At 47.5% G+C, this 25536-nt stretch overlaps 1 protein-coding gene and 1 pseudogene across 7 annotated transcripts in view; one reads left to right on the forward strand and one right to left on the reverse strand.

Moving 5' to 3' along the window:
• Positions 1–24081, reverse strand: part of LOC126537162 (cholecystokinin receptor type A-like) — a 204647-nt gene extending 180566 nt beyond the window's left edge. For all 7 annotated transcript variants that reach the window (XM_050184336.2, XM_050184335.2, XM_050184332.2 and 4 more), the window contains exon 1: positions 23408–24081. In XM_050184336.2, the coding sequence (XP_050040293.1) occupies positions 23408–23768 (361 nt within the window). In that variant the 5' untranslated portion in view covers positions 23769–24081. The remainder of the gene's footprint in view (positions 1–23407) is intronic.
• LOC126537222 (U2 spliceosomal RNA) lies at positions 17730–17908 on the forward strand (annotated as a pseudogene).
• Positions 24082–25536: the final 1455 nt, after the last annotated feature.

A 25536-nucleotide genomic window follows, 5' to 3' on the forward strand; every position in this document is an offset into this window, starting at 1 on the left:
GATATCCATTCCTGCTTTCATGCTTCGTTCAAATCAGAGACTGTATCCACATTCACAGTTTTTCTTCTTCTTTATGGATCAGCGATGCCAACCATGTTCAATACTAGTAAGCATTTTAACATAATTCCAATAAAAAGAGAGAAAAAGGAAACACGTTATATTTGCGAGGTCCTCAGAGCAGGTTGTGAAAAGCCGGGATAGTTAGCAAAACATCGCTTGCAAATCGGCAATTTATCGTATCATCTTAATGTAGCAAGTACTAAGATTTAGGGTAGCCTTCAGAAAATGCAACAGGCGTTCTTAGACCGCTGCTAGAACTGGAGCGATCAGTCGACAACTAAGACACTGTGTTGCCCTCAACTTTCGAAAGCGTTTTCAAACGTGCGCAGCTGATGTACAACGTTAAGTTAGAATATGTTATCGAGCTGATGCGATATTCTGAGTACGGCGCCTGGGTTTGAAGGCTACTGAGGAAATCGCACCTGCTCGGTCATGTGGACAGCCCTGACACGTTTATCATTACCGGCAAAGTTGATACACCGCGAGCAGCTGTGAATTGCAGATGGGCACGTAGGAGTGTGTCTTTCACTTGCCGTATGCGGCCTACGTGCCAGCCGCGAACCACGCTTCCGCTAAACACGCTAAACGTGCCTCAGGCGGTCTCGTTTCCCAGATCCAGGCGGTAAAGCAGCGGCCATCCCGCTACATGGGCTTTGGAGGCAACAGCTGGACCAAACTGCTCAGACGGTGTCATAAAAAACTCTAAGCACTAAATGTAAGAAACAAAATGGCAATCATAAGGTTCAAAAGTAGCAGCAGTACCTCGGACTTTTCAACCTAGTGTGTGCATTTCCGCGAAAAAATATCTCCGTTTCTACGCTTTCAGTCTTGTTTGACACTCTTACTGCTCTACTTAAGATCCTGGCGTGTCCAGTAAATGGGTGTACTTTTACCACTCTTGCTTATTTTTTACGTCGCATTTTCTCGCGTTAAACATTTTCTGTGACAGTCAGTTTTTAAATAGCCCAATTTAACAAACAGTTATACAAAATGACCGGCGCTTCCCCTGCCGTCCAGGGCCACATCAGTACAAGCTTCTATAGATTTAATACAGCGAAACAAGGCTGCAGCTGCAATGCAACAGCGCACTATGTCTCTCTCTCTCTCTCTCTCTCTCTCTCTCTATATATATATATATATATATATATATATATATATATATATATATATATTGCATACGTTACAGGGATTACATTCAACGCTTGGGAGAAAAGAGAAGCTTTGAAACATCCACACTAGGTGGCGATGGATGGCGTAAAGCCAAAGGAAGATAGGACCTTCGCGGTTTCCGAGGAACACGTCGACTTCTTTTTAAAGTGCCGCGGCACAGTGAGGCAGGCGACCCCTGTCTTTGCCTTGTTTTAATCACGACAACACAGCCGAAATAATTTAGCCGTGGAAGATCCAGTTGTTGCAAAAGTGCTCATCTATGACGAGGGCTAGAGAATTCGCTGTCTATAGCATAAATTTTATAGTAGTGTGTACCACTCTGAAGCAGGACAGAGATTAGCGAAGGCCTCTTGCAGGCGTTCGAGGCGGCAGTCGACCTCAGTAGGATATGATGGCACCGGTGGAAATGCCAATTACGGAGTGATTGCATCAATTACAAGGCATGCCAAGAGAAGGAGAAAGAGGCCGTAATGTTTATTGAGTGACGAAAGTAAGATATTATAGGCTTCCAAGCTGAGCCTGCTATCTGAACGCTATGGATAACAAACTCGCATGTAAAGGAAAAGTAAATGGCAGGAAATTTGGAAATAAGAAGTTACAGAGACGTTTCCCTTCGTGAACGCTGGTTACGCGCATGCGCACGTGTGCTACTCCCTTTTTACGCATTGGGGGTAGTACGTTTTAAAAACGCTTTGATTGTGTGTAAGTGTGACGGTTCTTTCAAGGCTTATTTGTTATTTTGTATGTTTAATGTCTGTTTTTCGATTTTTCTAATGTGTAAAGTGCCATCAGGAAATATGTTAAGGCACTGTAAGGAAATGTACAGTCTCTATTACTTCAAGTAATTTCGCAATGTACTATTGACGCTATTCATTTTCCCTTCTTCGTCCTCTTCTGGAGTCCTCTGGGCACACCAAGCCTGCGCCTTTTGCCGGACTTATCCATTTCGTGCTCGGCGCTTGGTGACAACATCGGGGTCGGACGACTCGCACTCGGCCTGCCGCCGCTTGCGTCGCTGCTCTGTGCTCGTTCGGCCTCTCGATCCCGAGACGAACCTGGTACGTCCACAGCGCGCACTGAACCCATAGCAACTGTCAGCGGAGGTCAACCCAGGGCGCTTCCGCTTACCCTCGCCCTCCGCGACGCTTCGCTTCCTTTCTGCTTACACACATCGCTCAACGCTACTTAGACTTTCCTCTAGGTAGCCTTGCTTTGGAGCACGCTCTAGGATGCCTCGATGCCACGCTTCGTGGGAGGCGGCGCTGACATCGAGGCACCCTTGTGCGCTGAGCGCGCTCTGTGGCTAGGCGTTGCATTTACGAACTCATATGCTTTCCTTATTAGAATTACAACAGCCCCACGTGCGACACATGCAACAGCGATGAGACACTCCCACGTATTATCTGTGTCTGCCCGCGATATAGCGACCAGAGGCAAGTGATGTGCAGAGTACTGGACCAGGTCAGTGCTCCGAAAGAACATCCACGTTGAAGGCTTTACTCGCGTTGTTAAAGTTCCTACGGTCTACGGGGCTTCACGATAGACATTAAGAACGCCGCCCCCAACCGCTCTATAGTGTACGCGCTTTGTTCATGCTCGTCTCTCTTTCTCTCTATCTTCCCCTTCCACTCTCTTTCTCTCTTTATCCACCTTATCCCTTCCCCTCGTGAAGGGCAGCCAACCGGAACTACCTCTGGTTAACCTCCCTGCCTTTCTCTGGATTTTTTTCTCTCTCACTCTCTCCTCCGCACTTTTCCGGGAGCGCGGTCGATTCTCTTCTCTGCCTACAGGCGTCTTCCTCCTCCGGCGCTCGCTTCCCTCGCGGCGACACACATAATCTCGCCGATTTCACAGGCGGGGCATCCACGCTTGAGCGTAAAAAAGTATTCCCACAATCGTGAAAAGACAAATTGCGTAACTGCTTCAACACTTTGTGCAACAAAAGCAGTATCCGTTCTGAAACCTCGTGTAATAGCGACATGGCACAATGAAAGAAACATGGCAGTCTCGCGCAAGAGACACTATGCCGATTCGGTCAAGAAACTTGTTCTATACGGCACACGAGTTAGCATGAAATATAGAGGACATGTAGAGTCCAGATTACAGGTCTCATTAGAAGGGAAAGCGAATGATATCCTAATCGAAACGTTCGGGACATATCCTAATGGTGACATAACCGACCCGCAGAATCCCAGTAATTCACCACCTATTTAAGTACCGGTTGCCAATTCAGCCTACTAATTATGAGATTTGCTGAAGGAATTATGTTGGCTAGTTACGGCTGCGTAGGACATGACTATGACGGCCGAGGTATCATCGCTACCCCCCTCCCTCTTACACCAACAAAGTTAGGGCCCCTATCATAGACCTGCTCTCAATTTAGAGTGGCCCACAATTGGCTGGCGCCCCCCCCCCCCCCCCCCCCCGCCCCTTCCATAAACTCCTTCTGGCTACCATCGCAGTCTCACAAGTGAAAGGCATACAAATGACAATGGTTAGGAAAACGTTTTTACCCTAGAGAAGTTGCATGAATACGAGCCCTGGATAGTTCTTTATTTGCGAAGATCTGAGTTATAGACTAGTCATAAGGGCTACCTTTGTTTAGGTTCCATTACACTTCTTGGTTATAGTGAGTAATAGTAGTAACGCTACAGTGTACAAAATGAGATTTGAGATTTGGTTTACTTCAGCATATCAGTACATTTCTACAGATGTAAGCCACGTTGCTAAGACACTTCGTGACGCCGCGTGTTGCATAATAGTGGGTGTATCAATTCCGTCTGCGTGCAGTTCTAACACACGGCAGCGTTTGAAAGAGCATGGCTGCCTTTTGCTTCATTCCTGTCACTTATGGCACATTCCATGTGTCACTTTCAAGCGCCCTTGAAGCGCTCTGCCGTCGCTCTTTAAATTGGGCTTGCCGAAGTGCAGCACACACAGCACGTTCGCCTAGTTCACTCATAGCGCCTTGTTCCAGCTCAGAGTGCTCGGAGGTGCTCTCACGTTCGAGCTGAGGGCGACCGAACACGCGGCTCCTCCAATTCCTCTGGGAGCTACAGCTGAGCGCTCGGGTAAGTAGGGTTTATCAGAGTCCAATCGCGATGGAGTACCGAATCGCTACAAACCGAGTCGAAGCGAGATATGGGAACCGTATGGCCACCATGTACCTGAGCTTCAACAGTCAATTTGGAACGGCGTGCCATCGGACTATAATGAAGCATTTATTAGATACACGCAATACAAGGCGCAAACCAGTACTACTTTCTTCCTTTTTCAACCACTTTCTTTTTTTCAGCGTATCTTATTGTTGTACACCGACCTTTTTCGCAGGATCCATTACCCCTCTCCGTGTGGTCAGTAAACACAAGTACTATATCAGCTGCGGCGAGCTGAAATGAAAGCGACCGTTTTGTTGGCACGCAACGCTTTTGTTCCTCTTCGATTCGCACTGCAATTAGCATACGCAATGAGTGTCCCTAAAACGAAATCAATTCTACGCCGAGCGGCACACAGGCGCAGCGCACTAATTACTGCGCTGCGTTTTCCCAGTCGGCAGAAAAAGCGCTTTCCTTCTCTCGTGTGTCGATATTTATATTAATTTGTGCATGCACCGCGGCTACCACTCAATATTTTATTACCATAAAACAAAAAAAACAAAGACACATCAGGAATAGTTTGAACACGGGCAGAACCGTGTAAATGCTCATATGTACATGTCACGACGTACTTACATCGGCATTTTCAAGCTGCTTAGACGAAAAACCGTTCTTGGAAGCAAGGATTCTGCGACTTTGGTCGCAAAGCTCTAGCATCCGCAAGGCCACCAAAGCAGTAATGCGCTTCTTGAAGGCAACTGAACTACACGGACGCTTCTAACTATACACGTGAGTCAACATTCATCTCCGCCGCTCGTGTACGGGATTATGCAATCGCTGTTATATCGTATACAACGGCAAGATGTTTAATGAACGCCTATGCCTGGATATGCGGCTTCACCCAAAGGCTCCCCGTATCTGACCAGCCATTGCCAGAAGTGTGTGTACTCCCCTGTCTTTGAAGAATGTAAAATAGTCAAGAAGTACCGCCAGGAGCCAGCACACAAGTTTTTTGAAGCCTTCAGAATCTTTACACGCGGCGACCGATTGCATGCGTTAGTTCTCCGTCACTTTCCCTTTCGATCAAGGTAAAAGATCATTTGTCATGCTGATTGCCTTTTCTTTTTCATGCGTATTCTTTTCTGTGTCACACTACCTGAAGCTATAGTTTATACGACTTTCCTTCTTATATTTATTTTCCCTTCCCCAAGTCTAGGGTAGTTAGTGTGTGTACGTGTGTGTGTGTGTGCGCCAACAAACTACTCTGCACCAACGAGATAATAAATAGTTAACGGCAATATAAGGCATTAAATTATGTCTCAGCTAATTGATGCCTAAGCACTACGTTCACAAGGCCTGTATGAAATGACTTGCTGGCTCCAAAAAAAGCATCAAAGTTAAAATTCTGGCAAGATGAAAGCACGTGACGGCTGCAGCTTGCATCAACACAACGAACGGTCACAATTCGACACCTTTCGGTCAGATACTACGATTGAGTCCCATATGTGACTCTCATTTCTTGTTATTAGGTAGTTCCTTAGAAAATTAGAAGGCTAGACTTTGTTCGCCTACCAACGGGACATAATGTTCGTGGCGACGCAATTTTTGACGAATTTTACTAGTGGGTCTTGAAGCGTCATTAACATATTAATACTTTGCTTGCTTTGATATATCTCCACATGGACAATTAAGCCCTGACAAAGTTCTTCTTTCTTTACTATATGAAGAAAAATTGGATAGCCTCCCCCAAGTTCTGCCAAAATATTTTCTGCGTTTCACTTTTAGACAACTTATCCTAACACATCAAAAGACGATAAGCTATAATATAAAGTATGACGTCTAAACTAAGACAACACTACAACGCGCCTATTTGCACTATTTTGACAAATACCATGCTTTTATAGAAACCGTGTGATGCTTTTCTCTTTTAAGCACGCCATATCATCAAGGGTGAAAATAAAGCATGTTGCCTTGTATTGTCGCCTCCGTATTCAAAGCTGCACCACCTTTCAGCGAACAGCTTTTCCTCCGTCTACTTTCTTCACAAAGAATGGCTTACGTGTAAATGAAAAATATATTTTTGTTCCCTCCAACGCAAACAACTGTTCTAATAACAGCGAGGCACGTGATGGTCGATGGTCATTTTTTGGGGGGGAGTAATAGTGGAAGCTACACTTCGCGCAAGAATTTCCACTAATTCCAATGAGCTCTTCCACTATTTTTGCAGCACTGGGAACGTTAAAATGCCGCCAGATTACACCCAGCTGTGCAGTTGTGGGCTGTCTGTATCAAACCTGTGCCTTTACTGGCTTGTTTTCAGAGGTGAAGTAGAAAAAACAAACGAATAAAGATATAGCTACACTTGCAGACAGGTATTCGAGTAACGCACGCGGATGTGTTCTTCTTTTTTTAGTTTTTTCATCTATTACAAAATGACGAGCATGCATTCTGTCGGTTTCGTCCGGACTTTCTCAGTGCATTTCAACCTTTCTGTCCACACATATAAACGGAAAACTTAGAAACAAAATCAGGGTAAGAGAGAGAGATGAAAGAAAGAAGAGGCAAGGTGGTTAACCAGAAGAAAAATCCAGTTTGCTACCCTGCAGTCAGGGACGGGGACGTAGAAAGATAAGAATAACGTACACAGAACGAGAATCGGAGCACGCGCACACAATCACTACTGTTCAAACCATAAAGAATAACAGTTATCATTTGTCAGTGCTGGAGTCGTTCATGCATATGCAGGCTTGTTGTCCATAAGAATTGCAACAATGCATTCGCAGCCTTCTGCTGCGACGGCTTGCGAAGCCGGCGTTCCGATATAATTTCACCGATACGGCTCAGTGGTTGTCGATCGCTCACTGCTACGAGCTACTGTCTCTGTACACCGTACCGATAACATAGTCGCACTAAACGTGCCTAAGTGTATCCTCGTGGCCGCAGTCAGCACGAGCAGCGTTGTCAGCCATTCCAACACGGAAGGCAAAATATTTGTTAAGGAAAATGCCGTAGATGGCGCCTGGGTCGAAAAATTTGACGATAGGCCGGCGTAATGGCGCCGAAATTCGAGTGCATGTGGCAGCAGGCCATCAATTTCTTTATCGACAAAAAGAGCTTGATTATCCCTGTTCGCGTTTAATGGACACCCTCCTAAATAATCAGTGTGGCCACAAAAGTATCGTCGTGTGGTTTTTCTGGTTTTGCTCATATTACAGGTGTCTTATGACGTTTGGGGAGTATAAGTACGCCTGCGACAACTGGAAATAAATATGTTATTGAAAGTTAGCGCTGTGTGTTTGTCTAATTTGCCATTCTCTGTCCCTCTCATTCTGTCTGCGCTACACGAATGTAGAAGGCACCGTATATACAAGCACACATAGGTACCCTTGTCGATTAAAGTGCTGATATAAAAAGGAAAACTCAGTGCCTATCCACTCTGCGAAAAAGGATGACCAGCGAAGCTGTGTATGTGAACCCCTTAATGGTGAACTGTACCTCTGCCGCGGGTCGGCCCTGCATCGCCCTATCTTTGGGATCGGCTCACGTATGGGTGGTGTTTAAGGCCTGCTTCACTTCCGCCGTGGGTCGACCCGGCATTGCACTATCTTCGGGATTGTTTTCGACAAGCGGACACGATAGTGGGGAAAGTGGCCATTAACAGCTTCGCTGTGAAAAAAAATCATTCAGTGAACTTGCGTATGTGTTAATTGCCACGACCGTTCTAACGTGCCATTAACACGCAGAACCAGTGGCGATGTCTAGGCGACCGAAAAAGACAACAAGAGAAAAACAAGTAAACAGAAAACAAATAATACGAAGTAACAACGCATTAAAATGAGAATGTGAAAGTAATTTAACGAACATCTCGCGAGCGCGTAAATTTCACCTTTATCATCTTTAGCGTATGCTAAAACGTCTGTCAACTTTTTGTAAAGGCTATCTTCAAGCCATAGCCAACAAAGCAGGGTATAGCACCAGGTGGACAGCGTCCTGGTGAAGTCGGGGTAATCGCGGTAAAAGGACCACGCACGAAGAAACAGTCGCGTGGACCTCAACCGCTCTTCCTCTCTACCAATTTACTACACGCGAAGACAAATACGACCACTTAACGTTTCCCTACATGCCTGTGTGATACTTATTTGCTATTTTATTACGTAAGTTCCTTCAGTGGCATGCTTCTTCTTTGGATGAACACTTAATCAGCACATCGTACCGGGTGTCGAAATCATTTCTGACCGATTCAAGCCTGTCCACACCATACTCCTCATGGTGCGCATGGGCTTTCTTTCTTTCTTTCTTTCTTTCTTTCTTTCTTTCTTTCTTTCTTTCTTTTTGCGCAGTGCTTAAGGGGAAGCTTTAAGGCAGGCCCAACTCCGATGCCAACTTCTAAAATACATGTATAACAAAGAAATATCACCAAAAAGAAATATCGCTGTTCTGTAAAATTTTTTACAATGTTTACGGGCCTTTGTAAAGGTCCTACTCACATATTTGAGGTGTATTTAAAAGCCATGTATAATAAATCAAGTTTCTTCGCTTTACATGTACTATCATATGCAATTGATAGAACCCGCCTTTTTTTTATGTTCCTGTGCTGCCCTCTGCCGCAGGCCGCTGGAAACGCTTCGGAAAGAGACCGGCGCTTTCGCCGGTTAATTTGTGTACCCGTGCCCATGTTGAGTGTGCGTCGGTTGTGCGTTTCGTGGAGCTCACATAATTATTAGTGGCTGCTCCGTGGCAGCGTGCATCGTTCCTGGAAGTCTTGTAGCACTCACCGACTACTTGGTGAGCAGGCCTGAAGGCACTGCGGTGCTAACAGTGCTGCCCAATGGCGCTTGCTGAATTCCGTCTGCCGATGCGGCTTCCTTGTGTTTTCTTGTCGCCGATGTCTGCTCTTGCACCTCGATTTTTTTTATTCCACTTACACATTCTTTACAGATTTGGCATATTTAAGAAGTCTCGAGTGCAGCCTTCCACGTCGGATTTGCCGAAGCTGTGCATTTGTTGACATCTATAGCCACAGATCGTTGTTAGCTTCAAATATTGTGGAAACGGTGCATTATGGTATGAAATAATGCCAAAGGAAGTGAAACATATATATCTGCGCATATGAGTCGCGTTGTTCCACCCTGAGACGAGTCAATATGAGCCGCCGAGACACTTTAACAAATTCAACTATGTCCCAGACACATATATTGCGGGCTGTGATTATTTATTCTCGTTTTTCGTTAACTTCATACTTACAGTTTATGCGCGCCATAAAGTATCATCAGAGAACACTGTGCTCGGCATAAGCGCTCATTTATAGGCCGTGTAGTTCTCTCGCGAAAACGTCGATGCTATCGACGACACCGTTGGTAACTGACCGAGGCGGTTGTTTATGCTGCTGTATACCGAATGCACTGTCTGTTTTGTTTCCTGTTTCACGCGGTGGCAAAGAGTGCCTCTCTGGAATTAGGAAATGTGTCAGCATAACAACACGTACACACCCACTCATACCTTGAGGATGTGACCGGCAGCCTTCGGTAACGGTGACGGACAGATGTTAGCACTGCGCTGTGTCACCGCTTGCCGCTTATTGTGTACGCAGCGTGCGAAGTAAATAGTAGTCATCAAATCGCTATTGGGCCACAGCTGAACTATAACAACAATCCCCCTCGTCGTAGCAGCTTATATTTAAATTCAGGTCTACCGGTAGTGGGTGCAGGAACTGGGCGGGGCTACGCCTAACCCAACTTTCGCTAAACAGGGTCGCTCAAACAGGGTCGCTTCTGCGTTTGAATGTAGAAGCCATGTTTCGACATTTTGAGTGCAAATAATTATATCTACAAGCGAAGGGGCAGTGGCTATCGCGTTATCAAAGGTTCGGCTACCGATTGCGTGGGGCTAGGTCAGACGATCATGGTCGGTACTCTGATTTTGTCGGTGCCATCGACAAGCAAGCCTGCCGCGCTACGACAACTCGCGCCCGTCGGATGCGTCGTTGTGAGCCCGTTATGATAAGATGGTCTCAGCGACACTCTGTGCTGAATAGTTGGCCAATCGTTGGCGTCAGCATCTTTTCGGTCTCGTTCGTCTCGTATCGACCCAGTGCTACCGCGCCTTCAATGAGTACGTGAAGTCAGGCACGCGCTGCCACCACCATCAAGAGAGGGCCTACGCTCCAAGAAGGCTTCGACAGCAATGTGATGTTCTTGAAGTATCGCCAAAGTGTAACGCTGAGGTTTTCAATAAATTTACTAGCCACCAATGCAAGACGGCAGCTACATGGTTCGCGGTGCAGTCCGGACGAAGCCCTGTCCACTTTCTGTTTTAAAGTGGAGTTACAGTCTTACGATATGCACGTTTCCAGCACCGCACCGACGTAGAGCTACCAGTGGAGTTCCAACGCGGTACACGGCATCAGTGTTTGCCGCTGTGCGCGTACGGGTGCTTTCCTTTTTTTCTTTCAGGGGCCTTTCCGCTGATTTCAGATCGCGCATGCATCCCTTCCAAAACGTTTCGCGACTAATTTCCCTAGAGCAGGGCGCATGCGCCGTCGCACCATGGAAAAGGCGGATCCTTATGTCATTTATCATTGCTGAGTTGGAGAGTTGTAAACTTGATAGTTTCGTTTTCTGCAAACTTGCGGCCTCCTAAAATTCGTATTAAAGATTGAGAGCATAAATATATAATCCCCTTCCGACTGTCACCAGATTTTACGTTCTTATTTAAAATGTAACAAACCTCAGCAAATTGGGTGCTTTGGTTTAAACTTTTCACTCAAACAACTTCTCAAAGGAGCCCCCGAGCTAAAACTTCCGCATAAATTCATTTCCGTGAAATAATATGACGGCCGAACGTCGTCGAAAAGCTGACGAACTAGCATGGCGCTCTTTGGCCATACCTGGCCATGGCGCCATTAAACATCAAACATTCATTCAAAAGCTGACGAAGAAACTCGCAAACCTTTCAAATGTGATCAGAGAAATCAATCGATCCAGCACAAGGAAACCCCCAGCAAAGGGGTTTTTTCTTGTGGTGTTGTCGGTCCTGAAATTTCAAGCTAACCAATTCAGCACTGCGAATACTCTTCAAAAGCGAGTGCAGACTTGTGGTACGCTCTAGCATTAGTTGCAATTCAACGTAACACATTTTCGCGTGGTAAGCTAAATATCGCGCTCCTCCGTTAGATAACAAAACATTCGCGCCGGTGTGCCCTTTCGGTTATTTTTTGACAGCTCTAAAGACAAAGCCAACCGAAGCAAATTATAGAGAAGCAACTCACAGAATACTTGTACAGCACGACAACTGTAGGAGCTGTTACACATAAGTTGTTCCTGCGAATTTTACTCCGATTGATGTATCTTTAAACACTAGCAAAAACTAATCGCGAACTCAACAATAGCAGAGCCAATTCAATTTTTTGCTGTGAGTCGCCGCTCAGAGTACTTACTTATCGGTCACGATAGAAGCGAAATCATCCATTTATTCACTGGAGTTCTCGTTTGACGGTAATAAAAAATGAAAACAGTCCCGAAATGATTGTACTATATACAAAATGAACGAAATGCTACTCATAAAGACAAATCATAGGATAAAATCACCCCGAACGGGAGACGAATTCACAAACCATTACGTTCTTCGGCGTTCTTTGCCATTTGTGTAAAATTCCTGCAGCGCGAAGCACTAAAGTGGGGGAAGAAAGGTCAAAAAAAGGACGAAGGAAGAAAAAGATTGCAAGAAGACAAACACGAGCGCTCGTGTTTGTCCTGTTGCAATCCTTCTTCCTTCGTCCTTTTTTACCTTTCTTTCCGCACTTTAGTGCTTCGCGCTGCAGAAATTTTTACATCAGGGACATAAACCAACGCGCCCACATCGCTAGTCTTATTCTTTGCCATCTGTAGGCTGCCTTCCATAATATGTCTAGCATCGAGATTGGCTGCCATATGTCCTTACGTAAAGCGCACCAGCTCGGGTCGACCTCTCTGCCTTTCTGGTAAATAAAAGCACTATCATCTCTCTTTCTCTCTCTTGCTCATACGAACAATTCTACGTTAGAGCTTTTTGTCAATACGGCCCGGTATCTATACGGCAGCATTATATTACGACACATCAGACAGAAAACTCCTTTTGGTACTGGAGAAGTTTTGAAAGAAAAAAAAAAGAGAGAACAAGAAGAAAGTGGCAATCTTATATCGGTCGCTACCACAAGGCCCGTAATTCAGCTTTACGCGTTCTTTCTTTCTTTCTTGGTTTGTTCTTTCCTTGATTCCTTCTTTTTTCTCGTTGACTGAGAGCTGTGTTTGCGTACCCATTTACAGTGGACGCGCACCTGGTTTACTCGGAGGACAAGCCGAACCGAGAGTGGCTGAAAGAGAGAGAGAGAGAGAGAGAGAGAGAGAGAGAGAGAGAGAGAGAGAGAGAGAACACGCCCCGCGCGTTTGTCGAGTCTTAATGTGAGTGACAGCGTTCTGCTCAACGTCTCGCAAGCTGTAAGAGTTCACTGTTGCCACAGACAAGACGCTCGTATAAAACTGAAGAATTCGTGTACACGCTTAGACGGCGCAAATAATAAAACAGCGTTATTTCACTTATAGTGAAACAAGTTGCACGTACACTGAGAAACAAAGATGGTGTTACATCCCAAGGATGCGGCCATCAAGGCATGCACGAATGCAAGCAGAAATGAAAACAAGCCAAGCACAGACATCTGCTAGAACAACAACTGCACGCATTTGATCCCCGCCGTCCTTTCATGACCTGTAAAATTGTTCCGTCCTTGGGCATCAAAATAACACAACGAAAAGCACAGAACGCACTTGAAAACTTCGTTGAAGGTGCAGTCATGCTAGACATATATTAGGCACTCCACCACGTAAGCGCAACAACGACCCGCCGTGGCTGCTCAGTGGCTATGGTGTTGGGCTGCTGAGCACGAGGTCGCGGGATCGAATCCCGGCCACGGCGGCCGCATTTCAATGGGGGCGAAGTGCGAAAACACCCGTGTACTTAGATTTAGGTGCACGTTAAAGAACCCCAGGTGGTCGAAACTTCCGGAGTCCTCCACTACGGCGTGCCTCATAATCAGAAAGTGGTTTTGGCACGTAAAACCCCACAATTTAATTATTAAGCGCAACTACGTTCCACCATTTGTACTTATGCGCGCTTGCTGTTTGATACGTGTGTCATGCGCATCTTTGCGCTTCGAAGTGACTAAGCCCGTTTTTGACGTTTGTATCTCTGCGCATGTGTAATGTCGGCTGTGCATTTTCATCACGTCTACGCCTGTTAAGGTTGGGCGGCTTCGCGTACGCGTTTGGAACGCAGTACATTCGCATATGCAGAGAGAGAGAGAGAGAGAGAAAATAATGCAGAGAAAAGCAGGGAGGTTACCCAGAGGTAGTTCCGGTTGGCTACCCTGCGCAGGGGGAATGGTTAAGAGGGATAAAAAGAGAAACAGAGTGGAAGGGGGAGATAGAAAAAAAGGGAGACAAGCACGAACAAAGCGCATACACTACAGAGCGGTAGGGGGCGGCATTCTTAGAGTCTGTCGTGAAGCCCCGTAGACCGCAAGAACCTAAATAGCGCGAGTAAGGCCTTCAACGCGGATGTTCTTTCGGAGCATTGGCCTAAAGCTTTTAGTTCTGAAAGTGGACGATCGCGGGACTCAGTATATATTGTTACGTGTAGCTGATGCGCAAGTCTGTTTACAACATATTTACAACAACGGTGGCCCGGATGGCGACCCTAATTCAATCACGAACACGTCGTCTTCCTTCTCCTCAATGCAGCCACACTGCGGCGGCTGTTCCGTAACATGACCTCCTGGCAGTAGAAGCACCGTCCCAGTGCTTAAGCTACACATCCGGGGCGAAACGTGTGTGGTAGGGTTTAGCGTAACAATATATAGTATACGATGCAACTTGCCCTCGCCTTCTGTTTATGCATGTCCCAGTTCATCGAGTAAAATAGGCGGGCCTCATTTAAATTCTTGAGATAACTCCACTCCAGTAACCATTATATGGCTGCTCCTTCCCTTCTTATCTTCATTTAAATAAACACATACATGTATACGAGCTTATTGTAAAAGACGTGAACCTTATTAAAATGCTAATGCCGACAGCCTGTAACGCTTTTTCAGCGACCAATGACATTTCCACGACGCAGCCAACCACCTTACCCACTGGCTTTCGACTCCAGCTTTCCAGCAGACCATATGTGCCAACGCAACCTGCGCAGCGATATGCCTTTGTGCGGAGAGGGAGGAAGGAGAAAAGTAGAAGGCAGGGAGGTTAACCAGAATAACGTCCGGTTGGCTACCCTACGGAGCTTGACGCTACCTACTAGCGACGATCCCCAACGCGACGGGCAGGGCCCCGGCTGTCATGCCCACCACCGGGAAACTAGCTGGAGCGGCCGATGGAGATGAGGTCGCTGGACATACCCCATTGCACACAAGTACGCCTCTACCAGTTTCAACGCTTCGAAACAGGGTACATGTGCTTGTCGACGATGTTCCCACGATGGCTTGATAGATACAGGAGCAACTACTTTGGTGATGAGTTTAGTTTTTAACGAACGACTTGGCTCCAAAGTGATGTTTTGTTGGGGCAAACCTGATAGCTTTCGGGCGGCGAGCGGCGAGCTGTTGCGCCCAATTGGTGTGTGCACGGTGTCTGTCTGTTTTTCTGGCAAGGCGTCCAAGGCTGAATTCGCAGTCATTGCTCATTCTACGCACGATGTAATCCTTGGTATTGATTTTTTGCAAGAGTTTCGTGCTACTATAGATGGCGAAGCAGACGATATTCTCTTGTCCGCTCATGTTCAGCAACCCGGTTGCCGTCGAAACAACCTCGTCGTAGTTCAAAATGCCCTTCTACCGGCTTGGTCCGCAGCCAGCGTGCGTCAGTTAATGCTTCTGACGCCAACGCGAGTTCAGTTGACGTTGTGATTCAGCCCTTGCGTTTGCCTTGCGTGAAGAAAAATATCCTCGTGCCGCATCGCGTGGTGTTTCTTACCGACGAAACCGCTCAGCTATAGGTATTAAATTATTCATCTGAGTCCGTAAATTGTTCATCCTCGCAGAAACACCGAGCCCTAGTTACACTGCTGTCAGACACGATAAAGTTTTTGATTTTGCTCAGAAGGCACATAAAATTGAGCTACCGAATAGACGTACTCGTCACACGATCGACACAGCATCCGCCCATCCTCGCTGACAGAAGTTGAGTTTCCGCGTCGGAGCGCGAAGTAATGTCACAGCAAGTCAGCAAGCGCTAACTGAAGGTAGAAGAGGAAGACGAAGATGTGCTGTACTGCGAGCTTCTCCGTAGGTGGCCAACCTTGAGCTTTGAATCTCCCATCCTGTAAATAAACGCGACCCATCATCATAATACAATGTCCTGCGATAGCATCGTCTAGCATCCGCTTTTACGAACAGTTCGAGCTTAAGAACGTTTTTGTGAATGTTGTATTCACAAGAACTTGTTACGCTTAAATTGTTTGTAAGAGCAAAATCCATCCCATCCTGATGTTGGGCGCACAATTAGTGAAGGCAGCCGGCCATTGGCAAAGAACACTTACGAAGGAGAAGCTCTGTGAATTCAGCCCCTGATTCTCTATGCGGGTATTCTTTACAATATTGCCAGCTTTGTCAGGACGTGTCACTCACATCTACTAATTTAGAGAAAGAAATACGAATAAGCAAAGGCCGAGAGGTTAACCGCGTTCGGTGAGACTATTTTGTTATACAATGCTTGAGGTGAACTCGACGCTCATGCCTGTGAAATGGGCGCCGCGCAAGTTGGGCAACATAAAGGAGCGCGTCCACATACAGTACTTCCGCGGGTAAATGACACGTACTTCGTTTTGTCTTCGTAAAACCTAAATAAGAGAAAGTTCTTTTCATTCGCGGGCGACGCAGTGGAACCGATCGCTCTTTTCGCGATTTCGTGTCTGTTTTCTGAATAAAAGATGTACGCGATCCCGGACGCAGGATGAATGTACACAACTTAAAAAACGTAGACAACTTAAGTATAGGAGTGGAAACAAGTAATGCGCCTACTTACACTCCCTTTTTAAACAGCTTAAGTGCAGGTTCATTGTTACACTAACAAACGGGGGTGATATATCCTTGAAGAAAAAATGACAGAAAGAAAGAAAGAAATGGCCCGGTTGCCATATGTATTATTTTTTAAACTGTCAGTAAGCCACTCTTGGAGTTTTTCAAAAGAGACGGGCGTCCCCTGCTTAGACGTTCCGTGTACATACGCACGTTCGCGCGACGATTAAAGTCTAGCGTTGTATGCAGAAAGGATAAAAGTCCCGCATAGCGAAAAATAGGTCTAAATATACAGTTCAATATACCGTTCAAGAACACCTGCTCGGTATGCTAGAAGCATTAATAGAACGGTTCTAGTCACGCACATCCCGCGCAAACCAATATTTGCGAAGTATTGTAAGAGCCAATATTGGCTGCTTGTGAGGACTGTAATCAAGCTTAGCGTCTTTTAGGGAAGACACAAACTATTCTGTTCGCTATACTGTAATGCAAAGTAGGACGCTGGAAAAAGGCTAAAATGTACAATCAAGCTTCTCAAGCTATCGCTTTCATCGGAGCCTGTAGGAAAACACTTATACAGAACGCAACGCAGTGTTCCGGACCTATTCTGAAATCATTTAATTTCTAAAGAAAAAGTGCGCTAAAGAGGCATATGTCAGCAGCTGTAGCTAGACAATTATAAGGCGCCCGCGAAAAAAAAAAAATTCCTCCTTCCTTCTTCCATACTTATTGAATAAAATTTCACTGCCATTCCACTCTGTGAAGTGGATGACCAGCGAAGCTGCGTATGTGGGCCCCTTAATGGCGAACTGTGAATTGCCGCGCGTGAAACGCCGGATGCACATAATTGGAAGGCAAGACGCGACTAGTCGCTCCTGTACGATATTGAGCCTCGGAACGTGATGCCGCACCGAGGGGCATACATATGCATGTATTGTTGCAAAACGCGGCACGACAGCTTCTACTAACGAGTCCCAACAGCATGAACAGACACGCGCCTCACAGCATTCTGAGGGCACACACTTGCTTTACCGTAGCCAAGGCGATCGTGCGTTGGTCGACGTGTCGCAGTGCAGTAATGGTTGTGACGTCACTCGAAAACCGCAGGCGATCACACACAACACGGGCCACACAAAATTGGTTCCCCGGAAACTCCCTCTGAAACCTGGTCGTTGCTCCGGTGAATCCTACCAAGTTTGCGGGATCGGGACCACATGGACGGTTCCCATTTCTTTCCGCTTCTCGGGCCTGGCAGGCAGCACGCTTACGGGACCGCCACTATACGGGAGAGGGGAAGGAAAGGAAGGGAGACACGCAATCGCTTGGAACGCCGACAAAGAGAGGGCGGTGCGAACGTAGACATGGTCGACACGGGTCAAAGCGTACTATGTGTTCTTATCAGCTTAATATCTGATACGGGTTGTATTTGGACGTAAGTTATTAAAGTTATTTCTGCAAGTTGGCGGAGTGCTTAACGCCTGCGTCACCTCCACCGCAGACCGGCCCGGTATTGCACTATCTTCGGAATCGGCGCACGTACGGGGAGAAATTCTCGATCTACACGGCTCGTTAGACGCACGCAATTTTTTCCAGAACCTAGCCACATACAGATTCGCTGTAAAAACGACCACCTACCACGGATTAGAGACCGTTTTATGCAGGATCGAAGAGGTACAACACATCTTGCAATATATATATATATATATATATATATATATATATATCCGCTTAACCAAGGATTGTTTAGTTTTCGAAAGTCGCATGCAAGGTCCCATGTTGAAGTGGAGCCAATTCGTTTGGAGCTCTTGAAGTCGGCGCTAGTCAAGGGCCATTACATTACCGCTTTATTTGTTCCACTTCCTTTCCCTTTACATCCGCAGCGAGTTCGACTCGCATCACATTCCTGACCCATCGATCATATCTTCATTAATATGGTTCTATTCAGGCGCGCCCGCATTCCTGATATCTTCGGTGCACCTACAGCAGCGTCGCCTACTTTATTAGAGTCTGGGCTATCGCTTTCTTTCATTTCTCTCTCTTCGCAAGCACCACTGTGCTCAAAAGCCCACCAGAAGCAAATCGATCGCGCTGAGCAGGGAGATTATCGAGCGAAGAGCTTGCTTTTGTAAAAGTTCGCGACGCGAGCCAACTTCAACCCGCTTTTCTATTCACTCTGACTGTTCGATCCTTTTTGTCGATGCGATGACGCAGATTAAACGCTATAGCTGTTTCTGCGATGATGGAGGCTGTTCATGCGATGACGCAAGCTAAATGTTTATCGATGACAGAGACACTTCAGTCTTCCTTCTGAACACCAAGACGGATGTTCATTCGCATCGGCAGGCGGCTGCCAACACGAGCATCATAACCACTGTCTTGGACAGCGTAGGAGATTGTAGAACATCATTCCAGAAACACAAACAAGGATCTGCTAAGGCCCGCAAGGAAGCTTCACCTATTTTTCGCACATTTCTTAGAGACATTGAACTGCATGTTCGACAGATGGTGAGTACCCAGTAACAAGAAAAGAGACGCTCAGGCGCATCGATTGCCGGCCTCTATTGCTAGACTGAACCCGCTTGTAGCTATAACGCCTCCCACCATGACCACCACAACCACCGCCAGCACCGCGTAGAAGGTCCCTATAGCAGCCAATTTTGTAGTTTTCGAGGAGTCCTGAGTACGTATCTTTAAAAAAGGCAGCAATTCACGCACACCCATCAACAGGTATGCTGTTGGAAAGAATAATTGGGGTTGGGGTGGAGGGGGTCGGGAAGGATGCGCTTTTCATTATACGAAGTCGGAAATCGGAATCACCTGGTTCCGCATGTATAACGCCGATCGCAGAGCCACCGAAGGCCTCCTATCGGCCCTCGTGCGAGAATCAAAAGTAAGCCCATTGCTTCCGAGGTCGCTCACAGCGCCGTCGTATACGACAAGCTTTGCTCTACTGACGAAACTGAGAGCACATTAGCCTACAAAGACCGACCGCCGGTAGGGTTGCAAACACTTTACCGCAAGCTTAATTGCCATCTCCGCAAGCATTTGCGTTCAGCATAGAGAGATGCTGCTTTTGATGGTTTTTCTTCTTTTCTTTTTCCCTGTCCCGACCGGTCATGTTCCGTGAGTGGATATACATATTCATCCCTATGCCTGCCAGTGCATGTGCTTAGCCGGACGCTAAATGAATACCCCGAAAAAGACAACGATCACAGCAATCTGCAAGCATGAAGAGCGAGCAGCAAGCGTCACAACGTCCAGCATACACGGTACCTATTGCTGAAAACGGCTGTTGTGCAACGCTCTTTTATTGCTGCATTATATAACACATGTTTCTTCGTTCTGATCCCAACAGGAAATCCGATTACTTTCACCTCACGCATGATATAGCCTCGAACGACCCCGGTTCGGCCGTTGTCGCCGGAACCAGTGAGCATCGCAGAAAGCGAATAGCGCGGTTAAACTTAATCAGAACAGGCGGTCACCTATGCTGCACCAACCGCGGCACAAAATGCGATGCTACTATTTTTGCTATTACCCACATGGCGCTGTAGATATACCCGTCATAGCAAAGATTGCATTGACGTCATTTGCATCGCTTTCAAGTTCGTTAGTGCGGCTGCGCGCGCCGTCACTAGTGGAACTCTAAGAAAGAAATGAAAAAAAGAGAAAAGAAAACACAGCGACGTTACGACTGCTCAGCTGGACTTTTTGTGTGTCCTCCCTTGTGCTCATGGTTGGTTGTTAAGTAATGAGACCGGGGAAAATAGGCCTCAAAAGGGCTGTATATATTATACCAGTCGTCCAAAATGAACTTCAGCGACTAAGGAATGTAGAAAGAAAAAGAAAGAAGGCAGAAAGGAAAAAGAGCGACGCAATATAGCACCGCTTAATTCATGCGTAGTCTGGTATATCACATGCATAGTCAGGGCGCTCTGCATCAGACACGGGAACGCGCCCAGCAACAGCCTGCTTTACGAGAACGGTCAATCTGTACAGTCACGGCGAAGAATACAGCGCAAAAAAAAAAATTAGTGCAAGTTCACATTAGCGATTTTGCTTTCCCGATTTCGCGCAGATAACGCGAAGCCAACTGCCCCAGCTGGGTAATCAACTGTCGATCACGTGATCAAATCCCGGCCGCGGCGGCTGCATTGCGATGGGGGCGAAATGCGAAAACACCCGTGTACTTAGATTTAGGTGCACGTTAAAGAACCCCAGGTGGTCGAAATTTCCGGAGTCCTCCACTACGGCGTGCCTCATAATCAGAGAGTAGTTTTGGCGCGTTAAACTCTATAATTTTAACCAACCCTCAAGGTATCGTGTTGAGCTATTGTGGCTTCATGTACGATTATTATTATCACATCGAAGGGGCAGCTGAAGCTGGTGCCAACATACTAGAGGCGCGACCGCACCGATTCCCGAGTCCGTGCGCCGTGAATTCTTACACGGCTCCGCGAGGGTCATCTGCTAAAACAGCCTTCAGCGCAAGCGCACGCCCCTTCCAGTCGAGGACCACATCTTGTGCAAAGCGCACGTAGAAAGCCCCCAGACGCAGATCGGCTGCGCGTGTTTTCCTGACGGTACACGTCGCATTCCTTGCACGTCTCGCAGATCTGTATCGTGCGTTCTATCCTGGTGCAGCCGGAAAAACCGCAAGGACAGAAACTGGCCGGCGCGAATCGTGAGAGAGGGGGCGAATCCTCCGATGAACTGAGCGACAGCTTGTCAGCTGTTGACGCCCCGTAAAGCACGGGCCTAATTCCTAATCTTATAGCTCTCCTGCATATTGGTTTCGATGAATCGCTACTGAAAAAAAAATAACGAAAGGAAAAAAGAATACCGCTGAACACTGCTAGAGGCTTTAACGACGGCAACGGCCAGCTGGCCCCTGCTTTCCTGCGTAAGACGAAATGACAGCGACGATCGAGATTTCAAAGCATAGCAAGGGCATCGTAACACTCGCACCCTTACTAGAATTCTGCATCTCACTGCACCACATTCTTGGCGAAACAAAAATAACACCATTGTTGCGTATATTCCTCTGAGGACCAGTGTTTTCTTGGGATGCTTGCATTGTCTTGAAAGCTGAGGCACTGTATACGATCCAGGATTTCATATGCGTTAAATTCACCTTTGCTTTAGATACCATGGGAGTGATTTCTCAAACTGTTATGTCTAGCGTTCAGAGAGAAAGGCTGTGCTTTTTGCCGTATAAAACAGCCTCCACGTGAATCATGTGTTTTAAGTGCCCCGATCCTGGATGGCATGTATGACCGTGTTGCAGGCCGTCTCGGGCAGATTACAGGAATTCCTCTGCACTCAGTGTTCGAAGGTTAATTAATTCTATTGTGAGCTACTGGGGGTCTGCTCAGACTCTAAGGTGAGTCATAGAGTGACCCTGAAGTATAACTTATCGAATTTCGGAGAACGCACGAAATTTGATTCGCCCAAAATGTACCGCACAGCAGTTACAGCCCATTGAATGTTAAGTTCGCGGCCTTGAGACACAAGTCTTTCAGCCGATTGGCATACGAGAAAGTTTGCACAAATAGCGGTGCTCTGATTGATTGCGAATCGTTTAATTTTTCGTGAATAATGAAGCATGCTAAATGTACCAAATCACCGCAGATTCGCGTTGTTCGAGCTTCTGCGCCGTTTCTTCTATTTGACTAATTAGGCTAATTAAGAGACGTCAACTAAGCACGTACATTTATTAGGTTTAACCCAAGGTTTCCGACTCTTTCATCAGGGTGACTTCGGTAAGCTGCAGCAGGTTTTTACAGATACGGTGTGCGGCAATGGCGGTGGTTCCCTCGGGAATCGACCTCTTCAAGTGCTCTTCAACAGACTGACTTCGGTAGAATGTTCACTTTCAAACGATTATTGGTCTATGCAATAAAAGAGAGTGCTTCTAAGAGGGAATAAAGAGTCGCACCCTGTAGTAGCTCGTGTCGACCAGTTGGGAAAAATATAAACTTTGTTTCACGATAGTCCAATAAGCGTCACTCGAGTCTACAGGTCACCAACTACTAGGCACGACGAAGTCAATAACAAATGACAGTGTTGTTGAAACGTTGCGCGGTTGGAATGGTGTTTTCGTGTGGCACACTGCTCTGACTATATTAGTCACATGTGAATACACTTTTGCGTCAGACATTGTAGCTTAATTTGATCTCATTCCTTTAGGTTAGTCATCTTCAAAGGCCTTTCAAAGGGCAATATGAGATTTGAAAAAAAAAAAAAAGATAACATAGGAGTCTGCTGCGCCGAATAAACAAGCAAGTATTCAATATCAATCACGACACCCGCGGGAGGTGATCGTGATACTTGACGAAGACAAATTTAGCTTGAAGTTCCCGTGATGCAAAACTAGAGCCACTTGCCGCATTTTGGTGAGCTAAAGGGTAGGGTAAATATCGTTTTACCAACGGTGCTGCGAGAAATGTTCGCTGCGATGTAGCCGTTGGAAACTTGTCTAGCTTTGTCAACAAAGTCTCCCGTGTTCTTTCTTCGAAAGTTGCATGCGTGCCCACCTTTTTCCCGCAACATTACGTCTGCGCAAAGTGAAGAGCAGTACTTCGTGCACAGCAAAAATTAAAGAAGAAGAAAGGTAGAAAAAAAAAAAACAAGGAACGACCGGGTTTCGCCACACAACTATCAAACGTATATCGGGGAGTTTTACCTTCGTCTCACACGTCAGCAATAGAAGGCACTGCGCTTTCAAATGGCAAAAAGCTGCTCTATAGAACTTCTGTACTACTTTAGAAAATTTTCAGCCATCTAAGACAACTGGAAATGTTTCATCTCACGCACCAAAACGCGCCATTAGCTACAGCGACGACAAGATCAAACAACAACCCAACAAGAATCCAGGAAGCATTAAAGAATACCAGCAAAGCAGCTTTAATCAACAGCGAACTAAAACTGCCCCGTTTAACGATCGGGGTTGAAAATCGCGGGGTACCATGGCAACTTCGCCAACATTTTCAGGCTGCAACATGCGAGAGCGCAGGGAGAAAAACTAAACAGCACTTACCTTGGAGGTAAGGTATAAGCTTGCACATGGCCGCGCCAAGCACGAAATTCCTGAGGACGCTGCCCACCAGAGTGGTGGGCATGCAGAATACTCCCAGCAACAAGTCACTGACGGCCAGGTTGAGCAAGAACACGTTGGTCACGGTCCTCATGCGCCGACGCTGGACGAGCGTGATGATGACCAGCGAGTTTCCCACAACGGCGCACACGAATATGATGGCGTACAGCAGAATCCTGAAGGCCGTCTCGAAGCTGATGCCTGCCCAGCAGCCGGCGGCCGCGGAGGCCAGCGCTTCGGCAGCGGCCGTCTCGTTGGACAGCGCGTCGCCGCTGCTGTTGGTCAACTCCGCACCGCGGCACATGTCGGCGGTCAGCTCGGGTCACCTCAGTGCGCGCGTCGTCGGCACACCAACGACGTAAATGACGAAGACAACGTCTTCATAGTTTTCCTTGACGCACGCGCGCTTCTCGAAGCGCGGAGCGCTTTCTTCCCCCGACACCCCTAGCGCGCCGTTAATCACTGCGTGAACTGCCGAATGCGAAGCGACTCGCCACGCTTCTGGCGCCGAACGCCGCGTCGGGACGCTCCAAACAGCTCAGAACTACCACGCGCTGCTACTTCGCCAGGCGAAAACGCGCGCGCGCCAGTCGCGCGCCGGTGCCAATCGACAACACGCGAACGACGGCGCCGCGAGCGCGTTCGCGGGACGGCGCGCCGCACGCGCGCTTGGACGCTAGCGCCACCTGGACGGACCTTGAAGCAAACGCACGGCAGCGCCAGGCAGCGCTCCAAAGAGCCGCATTCGGCAGCGCACCGCCGCGGGGTACTGGCACGCTCGCGGGCCGTCCCGCACGCGCCTCCGGCGCGCTGGTTGAGAGATTCTTGGCACCGTGCCTCCCAGCGAAGCCGCCCACCGAAGCGGCGTGAAGACAAAAACGCTTCGGTCAGCCGTCTCGGTGGGTCGGTGGCTACGTGCCCTGAATAAATTAAGACAAACCAACCTAGTTCGGTTTCGGCTGTATCATTCGATGGTGCTTGCTCTGGCGTCGTTATCGACGACGTGCCAAGCACGTGAACGCGTGTACCTCGCTTCTATAGTAGAACCGTACCTTGAGGGGCACCGAGAGGCCAGAGGTCACCGACTGGAAAGCCTGGAGGCCAGAACCATCGGCTTCCGGTTTTTTTATTGTTGTTAGTTTCTGCTCAAAATTACAACCAAGTCATGTAACGTGGACTAAGCACTGACTCGCTTAAATTACAGCGTTGCGAAGTTTTACATTGATTCATTATATTGAAAAGCCAAAAAGCAGCACCGAGGTTTTGAGCACCAATAGCCTTTTAACCAAGCACCAATAGCCTGCACGCGGAGCTCCCGGCAACAGGGAGACCTTCAGTATCGCGATCTTGAAGTAGGAGGGCTCCCGATTAGTGTTGACCACCTGCGTTCTTTGATGGTGCTCGAATGTTGTGTCGCAGCAAAATTACCTCTCGCAATTTACTGTTTTTAACAATTACTCAGGTCTTCGCTGAAATACGCCCTATACGCCCCCCCTCCAATTACTGAAAATGAACTATATTCGCCTTCTTAGCAAGCTCTTCGCTCATTGTACGCGCTCTCTTTGCAGCTCTCCAGCAGTCATTTTTTCGCCGTGGCCTTAAGCTCCAAGGACGCGCCGGTAAGAATATCGACAGACTATCGACTTTAAGTCAGACACCGCTGTTGGGGTCTCGGTGCTGACGCCCGTTATTGCCAATGGGTCGCAAGCCCCAAGGGTAGCGTTGGCCTGGCGGCCTGGGGCACTGGAAGCATCCGAAGGTCCCGGCAAAGCAAGAGAAGACTGGTAACAGAACAACTTGTTTATTCTAACATAGCAAAAGAGCGGCCGGTCAGGTCGACCGAAGTGGAGAGACGGGAGAGCACGTAACTCAACAGTACAAATCGGAGCCTCTCTCCTGGCGTCCGGGGGCAGCTGCTCTTATACTCTCGGCGTCGCGGGCCAGAAGGAAGGTCACGGGATGAGCCCACGCGACGGCGGAGCATGAGCCCACGACGGCGCGCACGGTCGAGCCGAGAGACATGGTGAGCCGAGTGTAGTGACGCATCGCCAACCCGCCGACGGACAGACCTC

Source organism: Dermacentor andersoni, chromosome 4 (assembly GCF_023375885.2).
Source record: "Dermacentor andersoni chromosome 4, qqDerAnde1_hic_scaffold, whole genome shotgun sequence".
NCBI lineage: Eukaryota > Metazoa > Arthropoda > Arachnida > Ixodida > Ixodidae > Dermacentor > Dermacentor andersoni.